At 44.0% G+C, this 20,924-nt stretch overlaps 1 protein-coding gene across 1 annotated transcript in view; it reads right to left on the minus strand.

Moving 5' to 3' along the window:
- Positions 1-20,924, minus strand: part of GRXCR1 (glutaredoxin and cysteine rich domain containing 1) — a 515,507-nt gene that overhangs the window by 86,646 nt on the left and 407,937 nt on the right. The window contains exon 3 of the mRNA XM_069205854.1: positions 8,686-8,925. Coding sequence (XP_069061955.1) covers positions 8,686-8,925 — 240 coding nt within the window. The remainder of the gene's footprint in view (positions 1-8,685; positions 8,926-20,924) is intronic.

Consider the following 20,924-nt stretch of genomic DNA (forward strand, 5'->3'; position numbering starts at 1 on the left):
AGTAACCCTGCACGGCTGTGTGCGTCGAAAACAACTCGGCACGGCGGTGCGCGTTGAAAAAGCCAGCCACACGACGATCCGAAAGTCCCGCGGCGCAGGGTGCGATCTCTCAGCCTCCGTCAGCGATGCTGCGCGTCGTTTCTCCTGCTCCGGGCGTCGGTTTTTCGGTCGCGTTTCCTGCGGCGTCGTTTCTCAGCTGCGGAACCGGCGTCGCGTCGTTTTCTCAGCCGCGATCGGATTCGCGTCGATCTTTTCTCCGCACGGCGCTCGGTGCGTGTATCTTTGTCCTTAGGCTGCCAGCCTCTCCTTTCAGGGTCCCAGGAACTGGAAGGGCACCACAGAGCAGAGTAGGGGTCTCTCCAGAGACTCCAGGTGCTGGCAGGAAGAAGTCTTTGCTATCCCTGAGACTTCAACAACAGGAGGCAAGCTCTACATCAAGCCCTTGGAGATTTCTTCTTCAAGATGGAAGGCACACAAAGTCCAGTCTTTGCCCTCTTACTCTGGCAGAAGCAGCACTGCAGGAAAGCTCCACAAAGCACAGTCACAGGCAGGGCAGCACGTTTTCCTCAGCTATCAGCCCTTCTCCAGGCAGAGGTTCCCCTTGATTCCAGAAGTGTTTCTAAAGTTTGTAAGTTTGGGTGCCCTTCTTATACCCATTTTAGTCTTTGAAGTCACCTTTCTTCAAAGGGGACTCACACCTTCTTGTGAAATCCTGCCTTGCCCAGGCAAGGCCTCAGACACACACCAGGGGGCTGGAGACAGCATTGTCAGAGGCAGGCACAGTCCTTTCAGATGAGAGTGACCACTCCACCCCTCCCTCCTAGCAGAGATGGCTAATCAGGAAATGCAGATCACACCCCAGCTCCCTTTGTGTCACTGTCTGGTGTGAGGTGAAAAACAACCCAACTGTCAAAACTGACCCAGACAGGGAATCCACAAACCAGGCAGAGTCACAGAATGGTTTAAGCAAGAAAATGCTCACTTTCTAAAAGTGGCATTTCCAAACGCACAATCTTAAAATCAACTTTACTAAAAGATGTATTTTTAAATTGTGAGTTCAGGGATCCCAAACTCCACATGTCCATCTACTCTCTAGGGGAATCTACACTTTAATCATATTTAAAGGTAGCCCCCATATTATCCTATGAGAGAGAGACAGACCTTGCAACAGTGAAAACGAAATTGGCAGTATTTCACTGTCAGGACATATAAACCACATTACTATATGTCCTACCTTATCCATACACTGCACCCTGCCCTTGGGGCTACCTAGGGCCTACCTTAGGGGTGCCTTACATGTAAGGAAAGGGAAGGTTTAGGCCTGGCAAGTGGGTACACTTGCCAAGTCGAATTTACAGTGTAAAAATACACATACAGACACTGCAGGGGCAGGTCTGAGACATGATTACAGAGCTACTTATGTGGGTGGCACAACCAGTGCTGCAGGCCCACTAGTAGCATTTGATTTACAGGCCCTGGCACCTCTAGTGCACATTACTAGGGACTTACTAGTAATTCAAATATGCCAATCATGGATGAACCACTTACATACAATTTAAACAGGAGCACTTGCACTTTAGCACTGGTTAGCAGTGGTAAAGTGCCCAGAGTAACAAAAACAGCAAAATCAGAGTCCAGCACACATCAACAACCTGGGGAACAGAGGCAAAAAGTCAAGGGAGACCACGCCAAGGATGAAAAGTCTAACATATAGCATATGGAGTGATTCTGTATTATATAAGGGTTAAAGTACCCTGTGCTGTACATGATAAGGATAATGCAAATCACAGAGGAGTTCCATAACCATATAGAGGACGAGGCCGAAAGCTGAGTTCCTTTATAAAGTTAAGAAACTCCAAGGTGGCTTGCAATATCCTTATCATATATGACAGTGGGTATGTTATACCATGCAGTATATGGCCACATTAACATAATTCCCACAAACCACTTATAAACTTGGTATGTAGCATCTTTGCAAAACAAAAACAGAACCTCTAGTGTAAAATTAAACACATCAAAAACCTGATAGATATTTGTTGAAAAAATATTAGAAACATTTCAGTACAGTTTAGTTTTTTTTTTTTGTTTTTTTTTTTAAAAAGCTACAGTAATTCGGAATGTGTAGAAACATTCAGAGAGATTTTAACTTGTCTGTAGTTATCTAGAAAATGAAAAAAATAAACGTCCTTTTTGCCAGTCACTGTAAGCTTGAAAAATCGAGCAGAAGAAACAAAAGATTGTTACAAAGAGCAGCTCTGTGACCTGACCTGCCTTACACCTCAGGTGCTGGCTCTGACACTAGGCATTGGGAAGTCAGGACCCGACTGTAATGACTTATTACAGTTAATTTCTGACGTATTTTCTTTATATTCGGTGCCTGGGTGCATCACAAGTCGCCGATCATAAAGAAATTGGAGACCAGCGATAATACAGGGATTACTGAATCCTGAGTATTATATGTAGCTTTTGATCTATGATCTATCTTTCATTGAGTATTACAATTGCTGGTCCTAACCAGAAAGTAGCATAGACCACGTGCTGCATATAGAGGTGTCAGGTAACATGACAGCCGCCAAAAATTGGTGGGGCAACAGGAGATCTGCCCTTGTGCTGCAAGTGGGATAACACTTGCATGGAGCAAACAGTGATGAAAATGTTGGTGGAGTACCCATCTTATTTCAGATGGCTTCTCTGAAATCATGTCTGGCGTGTTTTTTCCTGGCTGGCCCAGACATGCACTGCTTGGTGGTCACAGACAGGAAAAGTGAAAAAATGTCGGGGCACGCAACAAAACTCACACACCTCAGATAAATCATGGTGTACAAGGGACACATTTTTTACCAATGTTCCTGAAAACATACCCCAAAGTAATCCAAAACATTGCTGACAAGTCTGGGGCATGGCTGTTAAATGTCTCAATCGCTGCGACTCTTTATTCCACTGCAGTGGCTCTTGCAATCGAAGTGACTACCACTTCATTAATAATAACTAAATTTGTAGGCTGGGCAAGCATAGTTTGTCCCTTTGTCTCCTATTTGGCAGTTGGTCCGCCAATCAATAAATTACGCCGTCCGGGACTCATTTAGAGGTGAGTGGTTATGTCATCAATGCCAAAAATTGGCAGCTTTGTTGTATGCCCACCTTTCACTTCCCCTACTTTTCCCCCAACTCTGGTGCTGCACCATGGTGTTCCCAAACAGAAAATGTGAAAGAATGTCCCAGCATATCACAGACATTGTTTTTTCATGCTACGAAGAGATACTCCTGTTGTGAGCATCTGTCATCACTGATCAAAAATGTGCCAACAGGTTTACCATGCCTATCTCTTTTTTCAACAAAGCAATTCATGCCATGGATGCAGAAGCTGCATCAGTCAATTAAAATACTCATCCACCCTATGCATAACTAAATTTGGCTCAACCCATAGTTTGGCTGAGGCTGGACCAGTTGAGGTGGTGACTGCACTGCCCATGCCGTTCGGTAGCCATCCCACCAAACCGAATTGAGTCTGTACGGTGGTAAAAACATTGCAAATTCACGAACCTAGTGGGAAATAGCTGCTTGTGTGTGTACCTTAGAGAATTTCAAAGAGTTTGTTGCATGCAACTTTGTATGTTTGCCAATTTTGTGTAAAAGGAGGTGTGTGGGGTCTGGGCATTGTGTTAATTCATCTAAATACGAATGATCATCCTGGCTGAGAGGTGCAATTTTTAATGTAAGTGTATTCTGACTAAGTGAGGGTTCAGTCAAATCTCAGTTGGAAGGCCCACTAAGAGACTGTGTCAAACTAGAGAATGTATCCTAGCCTTTGGGGCCAATATATTGAATTTAATGTGTACATACTGTTTCAAGATCTACCAGCCTCCTATTAATTAGGAGACTATTATTAAATTTATATGTTTTCTTTGGTTTCCGCCCTGTGTGGCAACATATAATCCGTAAATTATTTTAAAAATACTGTTTACTTAGAGCATTGGATAAAATACTGAATTAATACATATATTTGTATTCTTTGTGCAAATATAATTTCTTTCCAAATAATTAGTATAAACATTTTTCAGTTATAAGATGGCATAGGTTCTCATCTAGTGCTATTGCATAGGTTACTTAGGATACATAATGTGACATTATTGTTGGTGAACAGATTACCTACATTGTGTGTGCTAAAAATGCATTGCACTGATGTGAGATGGTATTGCAGTGTCTGGTGTAATTGTTATGGTTGAGTACTATACTACTGATGTAATTAAATACCAAATGAAGGTGTTCATGAATAGTTTATGCAGAGTGATCACTGGTATGGTAATTGTTAGAGTGTCAAAGAGTGATACTGTTGTGTTCATGAGTGCTAAGGCATTTGTGCAGTTTCCGTAGAGTAGGGTGGAGTATGAAAAGCAAGTGGTAAAATGGGACAGTCCTGTTAGACCTGTCAGCCTTAGGGTGGTCTTTTCCCAAACTTTTTGCCTCCACTCCTCCTGTTTTGCTGGACTAGTTTCTGTTGGCCTTATGACTCTGTGCACTTTACAACTACTAACCAGTGCTAAAGTGCTTCCGCTATCTCCTCTAACCATGGCTTACATCCAAATTACCTAATTATTTTACTTGTAAGCCCCTTGTAAAGTGATACTAAATGTATCCAGAGCCTGTAAATGAAAAGGTACTAGTGGGCCTGTAAATGTCATGCTGCTAGTGGGCCTGCAACACTTACTATGCCAACCGCTTAGTAGCTTTTTGGAAACATGCCTCAGGCCTACCATTGCAGCCTGTGTGTGCAGTTTTAAACTGCCATTTGGACCTGGCAAAAAACTTTTTGCCAGGCGCAAACCTTCCTTTTTAATACATATAAGTCTTCCCTTGTGGAGGTGCTAGGCCGCCTGCAGGGCACGGTGCAGTGTATTTAAAAAGTGAGACATGTACTTTTATGTTTAACTTGACCTGGTAGTCAAAAACTCTTAAATTTGTTGTTCACTACTGCAAGGCCTACCTCTCCCATAGAATAACATTGGGTCACCTTATTACCTTTAATAAGTGATAGCTTTTGATTGGTAGCAAGTAAAAAAGGCATGTTTGGTGTGTGAGGCATTGTTACCCTTTTTAATAGTAAAGTCAATTTTTAAATCACAATTCAGAAAATGCCACTTTTAGAAAGCTCCCATTTTCTTGTCCTAACCATTTGGTTCCTGCAGCCTGTTCCTGGGACACATGTCTAGGTGCAGTTGGCCTTTGTGTATTCCTACCACTATCACAATAGAGGGTCTGGGTGTTGGCAGGATGGGCCATCTCTGGCAAGAATAGGGGGGCAAAGGTGTCACCTACCACACTTGCACTTCAAACGCACTGGCCCAACTAACACAAAAAGGACTTCACACTAGCCTATTGTGCCCCCAAACAGACTGGGACCAAGGCAGACAGGCAGGAAATACCAGACACTTCTGTAAGGGGAAACTCTAGAAGCTTCTCCCCTTTCAAAGTGGCAACCAGGTATCCAAACGCAACACGACCCATTCTTCAATACACTCCTAGACCTGTGGATACTACAGAGGAAGGACACCTTGCTGCCCTGCTGCCTGAGGTCTTGCCTGCTTGCTGAGAAGGACGATTGGACATAAACCCTTCATCCCAGTCTTTAGTAACTTTAAGGGTCAGCTGATTCGCTTCCTGTTCTGAGCTACATGGACATAATGAGTACCAGAGACCTCTCTGAAACTGCTGAAACTTTCCAGAAGACCTGCTGCAATGAGCCCTTCCTGGACCTGCCTGAGTTCTGCTGGAGTGAGCTCCTGATCCCAAAGAGTTGCCTCCCATGACCTGGACACTTGGTGTGGCATCAGTTGAGCTCATCCTTGAAGAAAAGAAAAAATCTTGAAGTTTTGGGCACTTTGAGGCATGAAGGGGCCTGTTTGACCCAAGATCTTGCCACCTGCACCAACCACCAAAGTGCAATTATGTTGAACCCGACTGTTCATGCTACAGCGACCACCAGTGGTGAAAGGCAAAGCGAGATCTGCACTTAGGGCTACAGCAATCAGTGACCCCAATGCGAATCTCCAGCAGCGATAGTCCACAGGAACTTCATGCTACCTCGATGATCATCCACTTCGTCAGGTCTGCTTTCTGCAGAAACATGTGATAAAGTGACAACCATCTGCGCTGCTCTCCCTGCTTCTCACAGCCCCCTCGACCAGGAACGGAACTTTCATGATGCACTTTAGAAGGCCTCTTTTTCAGTGGGACTAACCTGGTCTCTGTTTCCGGCCTGCTCTGCATCACTGTCAGCCTGAACTTGTGACTTAAACTTTGTCTCACACGACCAGATTAACATGAGCACGCTTTGTGCTTTTAGGTGCCATACTTACCTTAAAAAATGAAAATTACATATCTCAGTTATACTAATTGTCTTTTTGTCATTTTGATGTCAAATAATTTATTACATTTTAATTTATTTTTCTAAGTTCGTGTGGAATTTGTCCTGTTTTATGTTTTTACTTTATTACTGTTTAAGTGCTGCATCAACAATTTACATATTGCCTCTAGGTTTAGCCTGTTTTTGTGCCACGCTACCAGAAGGTTAAGCACAGGTTAATTTAGTGATTGTTTGTGGTTCAACCTGACAAGGATTCTGACTGTTGTTTGAAAAGGTCTCACAATTTCCCTCAAGCAACAACCCAATTTCTCACAAGGCCTTTGTATGTTATTGTGACTGTTGTGTTGTGAATGGATCAATCACTGCGTGCTCGTTCCGCAGCAAAAGTCTGCAAGAAAGTTCGATTAAAACAGCGAGTCTGTCAGTTTACTGATGGTAAAATGCAAAATGCAACTGCACTTTGTAAATTTGCGCTGCTTTTGCGTCAAAAAATGACGCAAAAGCGGTGCTAAAAAAGTATAAATAAGGTCCTTAGGGGCATATTTATACTCCGTTTGCGCCGAATTAGCGTCGTTTTTTTCAACGCAAATTCGGCGCAAAACTAACGCCATATTTATACTTTGGCGTTAGACGCGTCTAGCGCCAAAGTATGAGGAATGAGCGTCATTTTTTTGCGTGAACGCCTTCCTTGCGTTAATGAGATGCAAGGTAGGCGTTCCCGTCTAAAAAAATGACTGCGACGCAAATGCGTCGTATTTATACTCCCGGGCAAAAATCACGCCCGGGAGTGGGCGGGGCAAAAAACCCCGCATTTGCGCCTCTTTTTAACGCCTGGGTCAGGGCAGGCGTTAAGGGACCTGTGGGCTCAAAATGAGCCCACAGCTGCCCTCCCATGCCCCCAGGGACCCCCCCCTGCCACCCTTGCCCACCCCAGGAGGACACCCAAGGATGGAGGGACCCATCCCAGGGACATTCAGGTAAGTTCAGGTAAGTATAATTTTTTATTTTTTCATTTTTTGGGGGGGCATAGGGGGGCCTGATTTGTGCACCCCTACATGCCACAATGCCCAATGACCATGCCCAGGGGACATAAGTCCCCTGGGCATGGCCATTGGGCAAGGGGGCATGACTCCTGTCTTTACTAAGACAGGAGTCATGTAAATGGCATCTGGGCGTCGTTAAAAATGGCGCAAATCGGGTGGAGGCGATTATTTTGCCTCAACCTGACTTGCCCCATTTTAAGACGCCCTAACGCCATTTTTCCCAACGCCGGCGCTGCCTGGTGTACGTGTTTTTTTTCCACGCACACCAGGCAGCGCCGGTCTGCTAGCGCCGGATAACGCCATTCAATAAATACGGCGCCCGCATGGCGCTTCAGAATGGCGTTAGCCGGCGCTAAACTTTTTGACGCTAAACTGCGTTAGCGCAGTTTAGCGTCAAAAAGTATAAATACGGGCCTTAGTGTCAGGGTTGACATAGATGTGTATTTTGAATCGCCTTCTTGCTGAAATAATTTTTTGTGAACCACTAGTCAGATATAGATGGTTTGGCTTTACGACGTTGATTTCAAATCCAGAGACAACTTACACTATTCAGACAGAGTTTTGCACTCACTTGTGAGGTCTGAACCAGTTTAATGGCATTCATGGAGACTTGCTCAACCTCATCATGACGTTCCTGAGGCTTGCTAACGCAAGCAACTGGCACCCAAAGATGAAAATAATCACCCTGGTGGCCTTGATGAGGAATTAAAACGACGTCTCTATCAGCCCCGTTGTTTCAGCGCTGACATTTGCATTAGTGTCCCAAATTGCCCTGTCTAGTCTAAGGAGAAAAACACACTGCCTTTAACTCACATTCCAGGTGCCAAGTAATCCTCTACATATGCTGATGGGCGTGACTAAACGCTGTTCTGAAATAATCAGTTTCTCTTACGCATGTTAGCGTCATTCATTTTTTTGTGAATTGTTCTGCATGTTATGAAGGTTTCTACAATAGGAACGAAAAACCTGAAATTGAAATAGTGAGTTGTTAGGAAACTTGATTCATTTTATAGCCTAAATATTAAACGAGTCGCTAGCCACTTAAGGAATGTGCTGTTCTTAGAAAGAAATAGGGGAAGAGTGCCTCGACATTTGCAAAGTCACAAAATGACCTCTTCTGTTTAAGGATATTTTAAAGTTATAGTTTTAGAATATTGACAGCCAAGATACTAAGATTTATTTCTTAATACATGAAAAGGCATGGTAATTTCACCCATTTTCACAGCAGCATACAATACACTATTGTAGTAAGGCAATTTGTATTAGGTCAATACTTACCCCGAGGTAATGGCCATCAATAAATACAACCGGAAGCGAGGGGACTTCGGATACCCTCCTGCATCTTTCATCCAGCTCTTTCCCATAGTCAATATTCAAAGCAATATTTTTCTCTTCAAATTTTACTCTATGATTTTGGAAGATCTTTCTCACCAGCTCACATCTTTCAAAAGTAGTTCTAACCACACGCAGGCTAGTGGTGTAGATTACAATTCGTCCAAATTCTAAATGTGTGGATGGCTGCAAAAAAAATAGGATTTTTTATGGTATAAATTAGGTCAATATAAATAGTGCATTTAAATGATGTATTGTCTGTTTAAAGCAACACCAGCAACACATTTTCTCAAGTTAGCAATATTGTTCAAAGGAAATATCTTGCGAGACATTATAGTCATAGTGCCCATATAAATCATGAAAGAACAATGTTTTATTTTTATTTTAGCGATGGTTTATCCCAGGGTCAGCATTTTTCACGTAACATCACCTTACATTTCAGTACAATCCCTAAAATGACGCTACCAGTCAATCATTTAAATTTTGACTAACATGTATCAGCCTTTCTAAATGCTCCTTTTACGACCATCCGTAATTGCCACCATTGAATTTCAATGCAAAGCTCATGTTGTCCCAAGAGAAAACAAACATTGGCAGAGCCAATAGGTATTCATATCAGAGGTTTTATTCAGCGTGCTGATGCACTGGTGGTATTGCTATTTATGTTGGTGCTGGAAATGTTATTGATAGGCGGAATTTGTGGTAACAGTATTGCTGGCGTTGATAGTGGTGGTTGGGTATTGTCAGCGGTGGTGTGATATTGTTGTCTTTTTTTGGTTGTTATTGTATTGTAATTTACTTTAGCATTTGTATAGTTCTTCATAAAGCTGACGGGTCTGGAAAGCGCTTCGATTTCATAAGTCCTTGAGAGCATTTGAAAGGTTTGATGGTTGAAAGGGTGATGGTTGTAGAAAGTGCTATGTGGGAGATTTTGGTAGGGGTGCAAGAAGTATAATTTCCAGCTCCAAACATAGTGTGAATACCTTGCTGCACATACGTATCAACTGCTGTGGAGAGTGTGCAAATAGACACAGACCTTCTAGCACATCATCACCATTTTCAGGGAGGTGACAGATGTCCAGCCCTGGAGGCACAGTTAAGCAAGCCGCGCTGTACTGTAACTGCATTTTATAACCCCTCTGAATCCCAACAAGAAGCTCCATGCATGGAAATGGAGATTAAAAACAAGATAAGTGGAGAACTCTGGTTCTCATTGACTTAATCTACACTACTCACATAGGCTTAAGTGGTGTTATTGGTGATGGTAATATCCGTGGTAATTATATTGGTGGAGGTGGTGGTCATGGTGTATTTAGTGATGGTGGTATTGGTAATGATGACTCAAATTTCTCAATTTTGCAAACAAAAACACATTTAATAAAGACGTGCAAAAGTCTATGCTGAATATGAATTCAATTCAGCATACAAAAGAAATACTAATGTACTGACTTAAGTTAACCTAACTACTAATGCCATATTAGCATTGATTTATACATTAGCACTGACTGGCTTGATTTTCACACTGAACTGTTATTTCGCATGAGATATTCTCTTCCACTGCAGATGCTGTAACTTTCAAGAAGCCTTCTGTTAGTCAGTGACTAAGTAGTTGTTATGTATTAGAAACCTGGTAGTGAGGTTCTCACTGCAACAACAGGAAGTATGACTCAATGGAAGAACAGTCTGAACCATAAATGTTGACACAATATCTTTTAAAGGACTTGATTCTGTGGCCTACTGTGAAGATGTGAGAAACTAGGGAGTTTACCTGCTCCCAGGGTTTGCTGAAATCCGACTGGATGCCTAGTACAGAGAATGCATTAATTGTATCAACCTATGTTTTAGCAAATTAATACTACTGTGTGTTCTATTGGTATCCCATTTCAAGCCCTTTTCTTTTCAGAAGATGTCTGCTGATTTACAGCTCTGAATACTTTCAAGCTTGAAAAATTCTCTAATACCCGAGTGAAAAGCGTTTAATGCTTCTGCATTTTATTCTCTCATCAGAACTATTTATTGGGTCTCTGAAGTACACTTTTTCCTGGGATTAATTAAGAAACTGCTATTTTTAGGCTTAATTTAGATTAGGGAAACCTTTATGGAACACGCTTGTTGTATTATTACTATATTATTTGTAATACTCACTAGCTTGGTATTTTACCTTGTTTTGAAATACTGACTAATGGATTCTTTGAATTTGTAATAATGATGACTGAAAGACTAATATGTACTGAATAAAATAGTCAAATAAAACAAGAAAACTCTCCAACTCATTAAGATTCTCTTTATTGGCCATTCTGGAGCTCTAAATGGACTTTGTTGTTTATGAGGATTTGATGTAAATGATTGCTCATTGTCATTTCACATTGTTGGCAAACAAAGGTCCATATGAGTGGTTGGTGGAGGTTATTTAATGATTACACCCTAAGACTGAGATACAATAATCCGTGCACCGTCAGTAGCTGTGTTATTAGTGGTTATGGAAATGTTGGTGTTAGTGGGATTGCTGGAGTTGATTTTAGTGTGTGAGAAATTGGTTTGTTGTTTGTCGTGGTGTGAGCCCTGATCATGCATTAACCGCAATCCTTGTTAGGATGAGTGTAGGAAAGTACCATCTTGCCTGGCATGTTACCCCCATTTTTCACTGTATATATGTTGTTTTAGTTGTATGTGTCACTGGGACCCTGGTAACCCAGGGCCCCAGTGCTCATAAGTGTGCCTGAATGTGTTACATGTGTAGTGACTAAATGTCTCACTGAGGCTCTGCTAATCAGAACCTCAGTGGTTATGCTCTCTCATTTCTTTCCAAATTGTCACTGACAGGCTAGTGACCAATTTTACCAATTTACATTGGCTTACTGGAACACCCTTATAATTCCCTAGTATATGGTACTGAGGTACCCAGGGTATTGGGGTTCCAGGAGATCCCTATGGGCTGCAGCATTTCTTTTGCCACCCATAGGGAGCTCTGACAATTCTTACACAGGCCTGCCACTGCAGCCTGAGTGAAATAACGTCCACGTTATTTCACAGCCATTTTACACTGCACTTAAGTAACTTATAAGTCACCTATATGTCTAACCTTTACCTGGTAAAGGTTGGGTGCTAAGTTACTTAGTGTGAGGGCATCCTGGCACTAGCCAAGGTGCCCGCACATTGTTCAGGGCCAATTCCCCGGACTTTGTGAGTGCGGGGACACCATTACACGCGTGCACTACATATAGGTCACTACCTATATGTAGCTTCACAATGGTAACTCCGAATATGGCCATGTAACATGTCTATGATCATGGAATTGCCCCCTCTATACCATCCTGGCATAGTTGGCACAATCCCATGATCCCAGTGGTCTGTAGCACAGACCCTGGTAATGCCAAACTGCCTTTCCTGGGGTTTCACTGCAGCTGCTGCTGCTGCCAACCCCTCAGACAGGCATCTGCCCTCCTGGGGTCCAGCCAGGCCTGGCCCAGGATGGCAGAACAAAGAACTTCCTCTGAGAGAGGGTGTTACACCCTCTCCCTTTGGAAAATGATGTGAAGGCAGGGGAGGAGTAGCCTCCCCCAGCCTCTGGAAATGCTTTCTTGGGCACAGATGTGCCCAATTCTGCATAAGCCGGTCTACACCGGTTCAGGGGACCCCTTAGCCCTGCTCTGGCGCGAAACTGGACAAAGGAAAGGGGAGTGACCACTCCCCTGACCTGCACCTCCCCTGGGAGGTGTCCAGAGCTCCTCCAGTGTGCTTCAGACCTCTGCCATCTTGGAAACAGAGGTGCTGCTGGCACACTGGACTGCTCTGAGTGGCCAGTGCCACCAGGTGACGTCAGAGACTCCTTGTGATAGGCTCCTTCAGGTGTTGCCAGCCTATCCTCTCTCCTAGGTAGCCAAACTCTCTTTTCTGGCTATTTAGGGTCTCTGTCTCTGGGGAAACTTTAGATAACGAATGCAAGAGCTCATCCGAGTTCCTCTGCATCTCTCTCTTCACCTTCTGCCAAGGAATCGACTGCTGACCGCGCTGGAAGCCTGCAAAACTGCAACATAGTAGCAAAGACGACTACTGCAACTCTGTAACGCTGATCCTGCCGCCTTCTCGACTGTTTTCCTGGTGGTGCATGCTGTGGGGGTAGTCTGCCTCCTCTCTGCACTAGAAGCTCCGAAGAAATCTCCCGTGGGTCGATGGAATCTTCCCCCTGCAACCGCAGGCACCAAAAAGCTGCATTACCGGTCCCTTGGGTCTCTTCTCAGCACGACGAGCGAGGTCCCTCAAATCCAGAAACTCTGTCCAAGTGACCCCCATAGTCCAGTGACTCTTCAGTCCAAGTTTGGTGGAGGTAAGTCCTTGCCTCACCTCGCTAGACTGCATTGCTGGGAACCGCGACTTTTGCAGCTACTCCAGCCTCCGTGCACTTCCGGTGGAAATCCTTTGTGCACAGTCCAGCCTGGGTCCACGGCACTCTAACCTGCATTGCACGACCTCCTAAGTTGTTCTCCGGCGACGTGGGACTTCTTTGTGTGACTTCGGGTGAGCACTGTTTCACGCATCCTTGTAGTGCCTGTTTCTGGCACTTCTCTGGGTGCTACCTGCTGCTAAGAGGGCTCCTTGTCTGGCTCGACGTCCCCTCTACCTCCTGGTCCAATTTGCGACCTCCTGGTCCCTCCTGGGCCACAGCAGCATCCAAAAACGCTAACCGCACGATTTGCAGCTAGCAAGGCTTCTTGGCGTTCTTTCGGCGGGAAAACACTTCTGCACAACTCTCCACGGCAAGAGGGATCCGTCCACCAAAGGGGAAGTCTCTAGCCCTTTTTGTTCCTGCAGAAACCTCAGCTTCTTCTGTCCAGTAGAAGCTTCTTTGCACCCACAGCTGGCATTTCCTGGGCATCTGCCCATCTCCGACTTGCTTGTGACTTTTGGACTTGGTCCCCTTGTTCCACAGGTACCCTAGATTGGAAATCCATCGTTGTTGCATTGTTGGTTTGTGTCTTTCCTGCATTATTCCTCTAACACGACTTCTTTGTCCTTAGGGGAACTTTAGTGCACTTTGCACTCACTTTTCAGGGTCTTGGGGAGGGTTATTTTTCTAACTCTCACTATTTTCTAATAGTCCCAGCGACCCTCTACAAGGTCACATAGGTTTGGGGTCCATTCGTGGTTCGCATTCCACTTTTGGAGTATATGGTTTGTGTTGCCCCTATCCCTATGTGTCCCCATTGCATCCTATTGTAACTATACATTGTTTGCACTGTTTTCTAAGACTATACTGCATATTTTTGGTATTGTGTATATATATCTTGTGTATATTTCCTATCCTCTCACTGAGGGTACACTCTGAGATACTTTGGCATATTGTCATAAAAATAAAGTACCTTTATTTTTAGTATAACTGTGTATTGTGTTTTCTTATGATATTCTGCATATGACACTAAGTGGTACTGTAGTAGCTTCACACGTCTCCTAGTTCAGCCTAAGCTGCTCTGCTAAGCTACCATTATCTATCAGCCTAAGCTGCTAGACACCCTATACACTAATAAGGGATAACTGGGCCTGGTGCAAGGTGCAAGTACCCCTTGGTACTCACTACAAGCCAGTCCAGCCTCCTACATTGGTTGTGCAGCGGTGGGATAAGTGCTTTGAGACTACTTACCACTCTTGTCATTGTACTTTTCATAAGAGAAAGATATACAAAACAAGTTCAGTGTATATACACATAGCCAAAAAGTTTTGCATTTCCTCTTTTCACTCTTCTCTAAGTGCTGAAAATTACTTATAAACTTTCTAAAAAGTTCTAAAAAGTTCTAAAAAGTTTTTAAAGTTTTTTTCTGTGTTTCTAAAATTTCTGAAAACTTTTTTCTCTTTTTCTATCACTTTAACTCTCTCTAAAAATGTCTGGCACAGGCCAAAATGTTGACCTGTCTAAGATTGCATATGATCACCTTAGCTGGAAAGGAGCAAGGAGTCTCTGCATAGAGAGAGGTTTGAGTGTAGGGAAGAATCCTTCCTTGGAATTGTTACTTAACATGCTTAGAGAACAAGATAAGGCTAAAAGTGCCCCATCTGTTGAAAAGGTAGCTAATGGTTCCCAATCTGATCCAGGGACTCCCCCAGGTAAAGGTTCAGGAAAGAAACTTCTTAGCCTTCTCATTACAAGACAGTCTAGCATAGTTGGTACTGAGGTGGAGTCACATCATACAGATGATGTGCTCTCACATTACACTGTCAGCCAAGCTGTTAGGGTGCCCTCTGTAAGGGACAGGTCTCCTTCTGTCCATTCTCATCATACTTCTGTTTCAAGACATGTCCCTCCCACCCACCCTGATGACAGATTGTTAGAAAGGGAGCTCAATAGATTGAGAGTGGAACAAACCAGACTGAAGCTCAAGAAGCAACAGCTGGATTTGGATAGACAGACTTTAGAAGTAGAGAAGGAGAGACAGAAACTGGGTTTAGAAACCCATGGTGGCAGCAGCAGTATTCCCCATAGTCATCCTGCAAAAGAGCATGATTCCAGGAATCTGCATAAGATAGTTCCCCCTTATAAGGAGGGGGATGACATTAACAAGTGATTTGCTGCACTTGAGAGGGCCTGTGTTGTACAGGATGTCCCTCAAAGGCAGTGGGCTGCTATCCTATGGCTATCATTTAGTGGAAACGGTAGGGATAGGCTCCTTACTGTGAAAAAAAGTGATGCCAATAATTTTACAGTTCTTAAGAATGCACTCCTGGATGGTTATGGCTTAATCACTGAACAGTACAGGATAAAGTTCAGAGAGACCAAAAAGGAGTCTTCACAAGACTGGGTTGATTTCATTGACCATTCAGTGAAGGCCTTGGAGGGGTGGTTACATGGCAGTAAAGTTACTGATTATGACAGCCTGTATAACTTGATCCTGAGAGAGCATATTCTTAATAATTGTGTGTCTGATTTGTTGCACCAGTACTTGGTGGACTCTGATCTGACCTCTCCCCAAGAATTGGGAAAGAAGGCAGACAAATGGGTCAGAACAAGGGTGAACAGAAAAGTTCATACAGGGGGTGACAAAGATGGCAACAAAAAGAAGGATGGTAAGTCTTCTGACAAGGGTGGGGACAAATCTAAAAATGAGTCTTCATCAGGCCCACAAAAACACTCTGGTGGGGGTGGTGGGACCAAATCCTCCTTTAATCAAAACAAAGAAAAGAAACCATTGTGCTATTTATGTAAAGTAAAAGGCCATTGGACAACAGATCCCAGTTGTCCAAAGAAAAGCACCAAGCCTCCTACCACTACAACCCCTACTGCTACACCTAGTGTCCCTACTAATAGCAGTGGTGGTGGAAGCAAACCTACTAATAGCCAATCCAAGGGAGTAGCTGGGCTCACTTTTGGTAACTTAGTTGGGGTTGGCCTTGTTAGGGAGGCCACAGAGGCTGTGTTAGTCTCTGAGGGGGCTATTGATTTAGCCACCTTAGTTGCTTGTCCCCTTAATATGGATAAGTACAAGCAGCTACCCCTAATAAATGGTGTTGAGGTTCAGGCCTACAGGAACACTGGAGCCAGTGTGACTATGGTCATAGAGAAACTGGTCCACCCTGAACAACACCTACTTGGTCACCAGTACCAAGTAACCGATGCTCACAACAACACACTTAGCCACCCCATGGCTGTTGTAAATCTCAACTGGGGGGGGGGTTACTGGTCCAAAGAAAGTTGTGGTAGCCACAGATTTACCTGTAGACTGTCTACTAGTAAATGATTTGGAGACATCAGCTTGGTCAGATGTGGAGTTGGAGGCACATGCAGCAATGCTGGGCATCCAAGGGCATATTTTTGCTTTAACCAGGGCTCAGGCCAAAAAGCAAAAAGGACAGGGAAGCTTGGAACCTGGAACAATGGACCAAGTGCTCCCTAAAGCTAGGGCTAGTAGAAGCAAACCACTTCCTACTATCCCTCCCTCTACAGTGGATTCAACTTCTGAGGAAGAAGAATTCCCTCCCTGTGCAGAACCTACACCAGAGGAGCTTGAAGCAGACACTGCTGAGCTTTTGGGTGAAGGGGGGCCTGCCAGGGAGGAGCTGAGTGTGGCACAGCAAACCTGCCCCACACTAGAGGGTCTAAGACAGCAAGCTGTCAAACAGGCTAATGGGGATGTCAGTGACTCTCACAGAGTTTACTGGGAGGACAACCTCTTGTACACTGAGCATAGGGATCCTAAACCTGGAGCTGCCAGGAGATTAGTGATTCCTCAGGAGTACAGAAAATTCCTCCTAACTCTTGCCCACGACATTCCCCTAGCTGGACACCTGGGACAAATGAAAACTTGGGACAGACTTGTCCCCTTGTTTCATTGGCCTAGGATGTCTGAGGACACAAAAGAATTTTGTACGTCCTGTGAAACCTGTCAAGCCAGTGGCAAAACAGGTGGCACTCCAAAGGCACCCCTTATTCCACTGCCTGTGGTTGGGGTTCCCTTTGAAAGGGTAGGGGTTGACATAGTTGGCCCCCTTCACCCTCCTACTGCTTCAGGCAATAGGTTTTGTCGCGTGGGCTCTCATTATTCTAAATGAGACTACTGGATTTCTAGGTAGCAGGATCGATAACGGTGTGGGGGACTGAGTCTGACCCACGTGTAAAGAACTCTGTCACCCTAAATCCGGTTTTTGCTCCGGCTAACTAGCAGTGCCTCATTTCTCCCACGGGGAAGAAATGATTGGGCAGCCGAGCGCATGACATCTTTGGAACTTCTCAGGGAAGTCGTGGTCACTCAGATCCAAACCAACTCTCTCATTCACAATATGGTCTCATATACAAATGACAAAGACAGTATAAGTTTTATATAATGTTTTAATAAAACGACTGTATTTTAGATATTAAGGCGTGAGCCGCAATAACCAGAACAATACAAAATAGTAGGATGGATATAGTAACCAGGAGAGTAAAACATAGAAATAAAGCTATCATAATTCCTAACCGTTTCTACTCTCCCTCTGCTTGTTCTATTTAGAGCACAGCATGTTAAGCTTTCAGCTTGCCTATTAGAATCACTGTGGGGATATCAGCCCTCATACCTGAGCAAAGACCTGTGATCTTGGTTCAGCATCTGCAACGAGGCAGTCAGCGTCAAGTTGTGGTTCCCTGGTCGGAATCTCCCTCTTGCGTGTACTGGGACAAGGAAGTAATTTTATAACTAACATGTCAGCGTGATCACAAAAATGTCCCTACGCAGGAATGCCCAGTCTAAAGTCTTACCACGTCTATCGGCAATGTACCAGACTGTATCCTTGACTGAAGCACAGAGTAAACATGTTATGGAGAACTCCAGTGCTGAAGTAGGCAAAACAGTGTGATATGAATAAAAAACAACACCGTAGAACTGGCTATTTGAAAAATAACAGTACGAAGCCTAATAAAAAACATGTAGAGCAAAGTGCACAGAAGCTCTAAGCTATTAGCAAATGAATAAAATACATTCAGGGCAAAATGCACAAAGGCCTAAAGCCTGAAGCTGAAGCGCAATGAATACGTAAAACTAACCACACTACACCCTCCCCTTGTCGGTAGCAAGTGGTTCCAATAACATAAAAGGATGCCCTAAATATAAACAATATCTAAAACAAGTATTTCGACAAGGTGAGAAGACAACAAAGTCATAAATTTAGGTAACATGTGAGCATAGCCAAATTCAATATAGTGTCAATTTTGTAAAATCCAATCATCAGACAGAAGCAATAGAAAGTAGGAGTTCCTCCACTTCGATATATGTCAATATCGGAAGATCCACGCCACAAAGTACCATGGAGCAGGTGTGATCCAAAGCCCCAAAACCATTCAGGGCGGCACCCCGTGCAGGGCCTATGAAAGAGACACTACCATCTTCCTCCAGGAAGGGAATCTCATAAACTGCCTCACGAAGCAAGCGCATCCGTAATGCACAAGTCTGGGAATGAGCCCTCATCGGGAACATCAACAGATCAGCATCGACCAGTGGAGGGCGCTGCAATGAGAGACAGAGAGACAGTGCATGTTCAAACGAGCACCAAAGGCACCGAAACACGGGTTGCACACAATCCAAAACCGGTCTGAATGACAGAGACCAGTCGCACTCCAATTGTCCCAGGAGTGTTGCTCCAAAATGCTGCATCATGCATTCCCGACATAGCTGCGCTGATGGGAGCAGCAGTACAGGATCTCGTCGTGACGGGACAGCCATTGCGAAAAAATAGCAATAACAGCAAGACTCCTGCCAATAAAGCCAAAGTAATCGGGAAACCCCCAAAAACGCTTCCGAAAATAGAATGTATAGCCGAGGGTATCAAACCGAATATGGAAGAGAAGGTATTAGCAAAACCAACACCAACGACTTTGAAAAAATGTGCAATACCAGCAGTGCTGGATGCATTAAATATACGTCCCACAAGTTCACCGAAGTGAGTCGGAAAGTTAGTATTCAAAAGGGACTGTATCTCCGCCGATGACCTTGCCACCTGAAGTGCGTAGGTCTCGCTAGCAGATGTAAGGGCCACATGCTTTTGAAACAATAAAGCTCTTAGCCGACTCAGCTTGTCAAAATCAACCTTGGAAGTAGCAATATGAGGCCAGATGTCCGCTACCTACCTAATTTGAGTGGGGGGAAACAACACATTCCCGCAGCACGTAACGGCCTTGTTGACAACGACGATGTAAACTATTCCGGCACGCATGCCACAGCAGCGTTCGCTGTTAAGAACAATGTAACTGCCGTTAGAAAGCACCTGGAAAGTGTTTTTAATAACCGGGACTGGAACTCCCTTCAGATAACAAGCTAAGTTAGCAATCGAAGCATTACACGCCCCGTGCAAGGACAGCTGTTTACAAACCATTGAATGGCTGACAGAAGCTTCGCATTCGCTGCCGCTAAGAAAAACCTCCTTCAAACCATTAACACATCTGTACTGAAAGGGAAGGTCCCACACCTCGTGTATGTAACTGTCTCCCAATAGTTCATATCTTCCCACCGGAATATGCTTCAAACACGAAGTAAATTGCAAAGTAGAGATAGGCAAATTAATAACCCCATGGATCAACCATTCAGCTGACGGAATCTCAGCTACTGTGAAAGGCAGTTTCTCTAATTTTTCAATATTTAACATAACATATGTCGCTTCCTTTTTAGCCATCAGTTGTTGTTGACGAGTCAAATTAAAAGAGATAAAGATCTCCCTGGCACGAACGTGCTGCCATGGAACGCGACCCGCCTTCAAGGTCTGAAGAGTCCAACCCAGCTGCATGATGGACCGCGTCTGACTCTGCCCATGATATAAAGAAGACATGTCCGATTTAATAATGTCAATAGCAGAGGACACAATACTGTCAATCGTGTAAACACGTTCAGAAAGGGTATGCATGCCATTATCAACAACAGACAAAGGGGGTTATTCTAACTTTGGAGGAGTGTTAATCCGTCCCAAAAGTGACGGTAAAGTGACGGATATACCACCAGCCGTATTACGAGTTCCATAGGATATAATGGACTCGTAATACGGCTGGTGGTAAATCCGTCACTTTTCCGTCACTTTTGGGACGGATTAACACCTCCTCCAAAGTTAGAATAACCCCCAAAGTCTGCATCAGATTTGCTTGATCAATCTGCCTCAACCGGGCTGCAGCCTCTTGTTGTGAAAGCTTCCAAATCTCATTATAAACCTCGTATAAGAACCTTTTCTTCCGTGGTACTCTGGCACCTGACAAAAAATCTTGTAAATCGGTATTATTAGACAGTAACATGAGATGTGACTTAACTGCATCCAGCGTGGAGGACTTCAACCATTGCTGACAAAGCTTCCCCACACTGTATGTAGTTATAATATCAGCATGTTCTGGTGAAACGTAACGAGGGTCTGCCCTACTAGTCCTGAACCCCCCCGAAGAGGTGACAAAACGTTGATGACATATATTAGTGTCTACAGGCCATAATAACCACCCGCCTGGATGTAACGATGAAATGTTAAGTGTACCATTCTGGACCCAATGTGTAAAGTCACCGAAAGTAGCATTCATATAGTGCTGCCAATTTTGTAATTTAGAAGGGACAGGTATACTAGGCAAAGTTAACTCCTTAATTGTCGCTAAGCCCAAACAGCTAGTCTGTTGTACTGTGTCATTGAGGAAAATCATCTGCACAGGGATAATACATGCTCTAAATAACGTGTCCCTGCCTCGCATTTGCCAATTTTTC

This window comes from Pleurodeles waltl, chromosome 1_2, assembly GCF_031143425.1.
Source record: "Pleurodeles waltl isolate 20211129_DDA chromosome 1_2, aPleWal1.hap1.20221129, whole genome shotgun sequence".
Classification (NCBI taxonomy): domain Eukaryota; kingdom Metazoa; phylum Chordata; class Amphibia; order Caudata; family Salamandridae; genus Pleurodeles; species Pleurodeles waltl.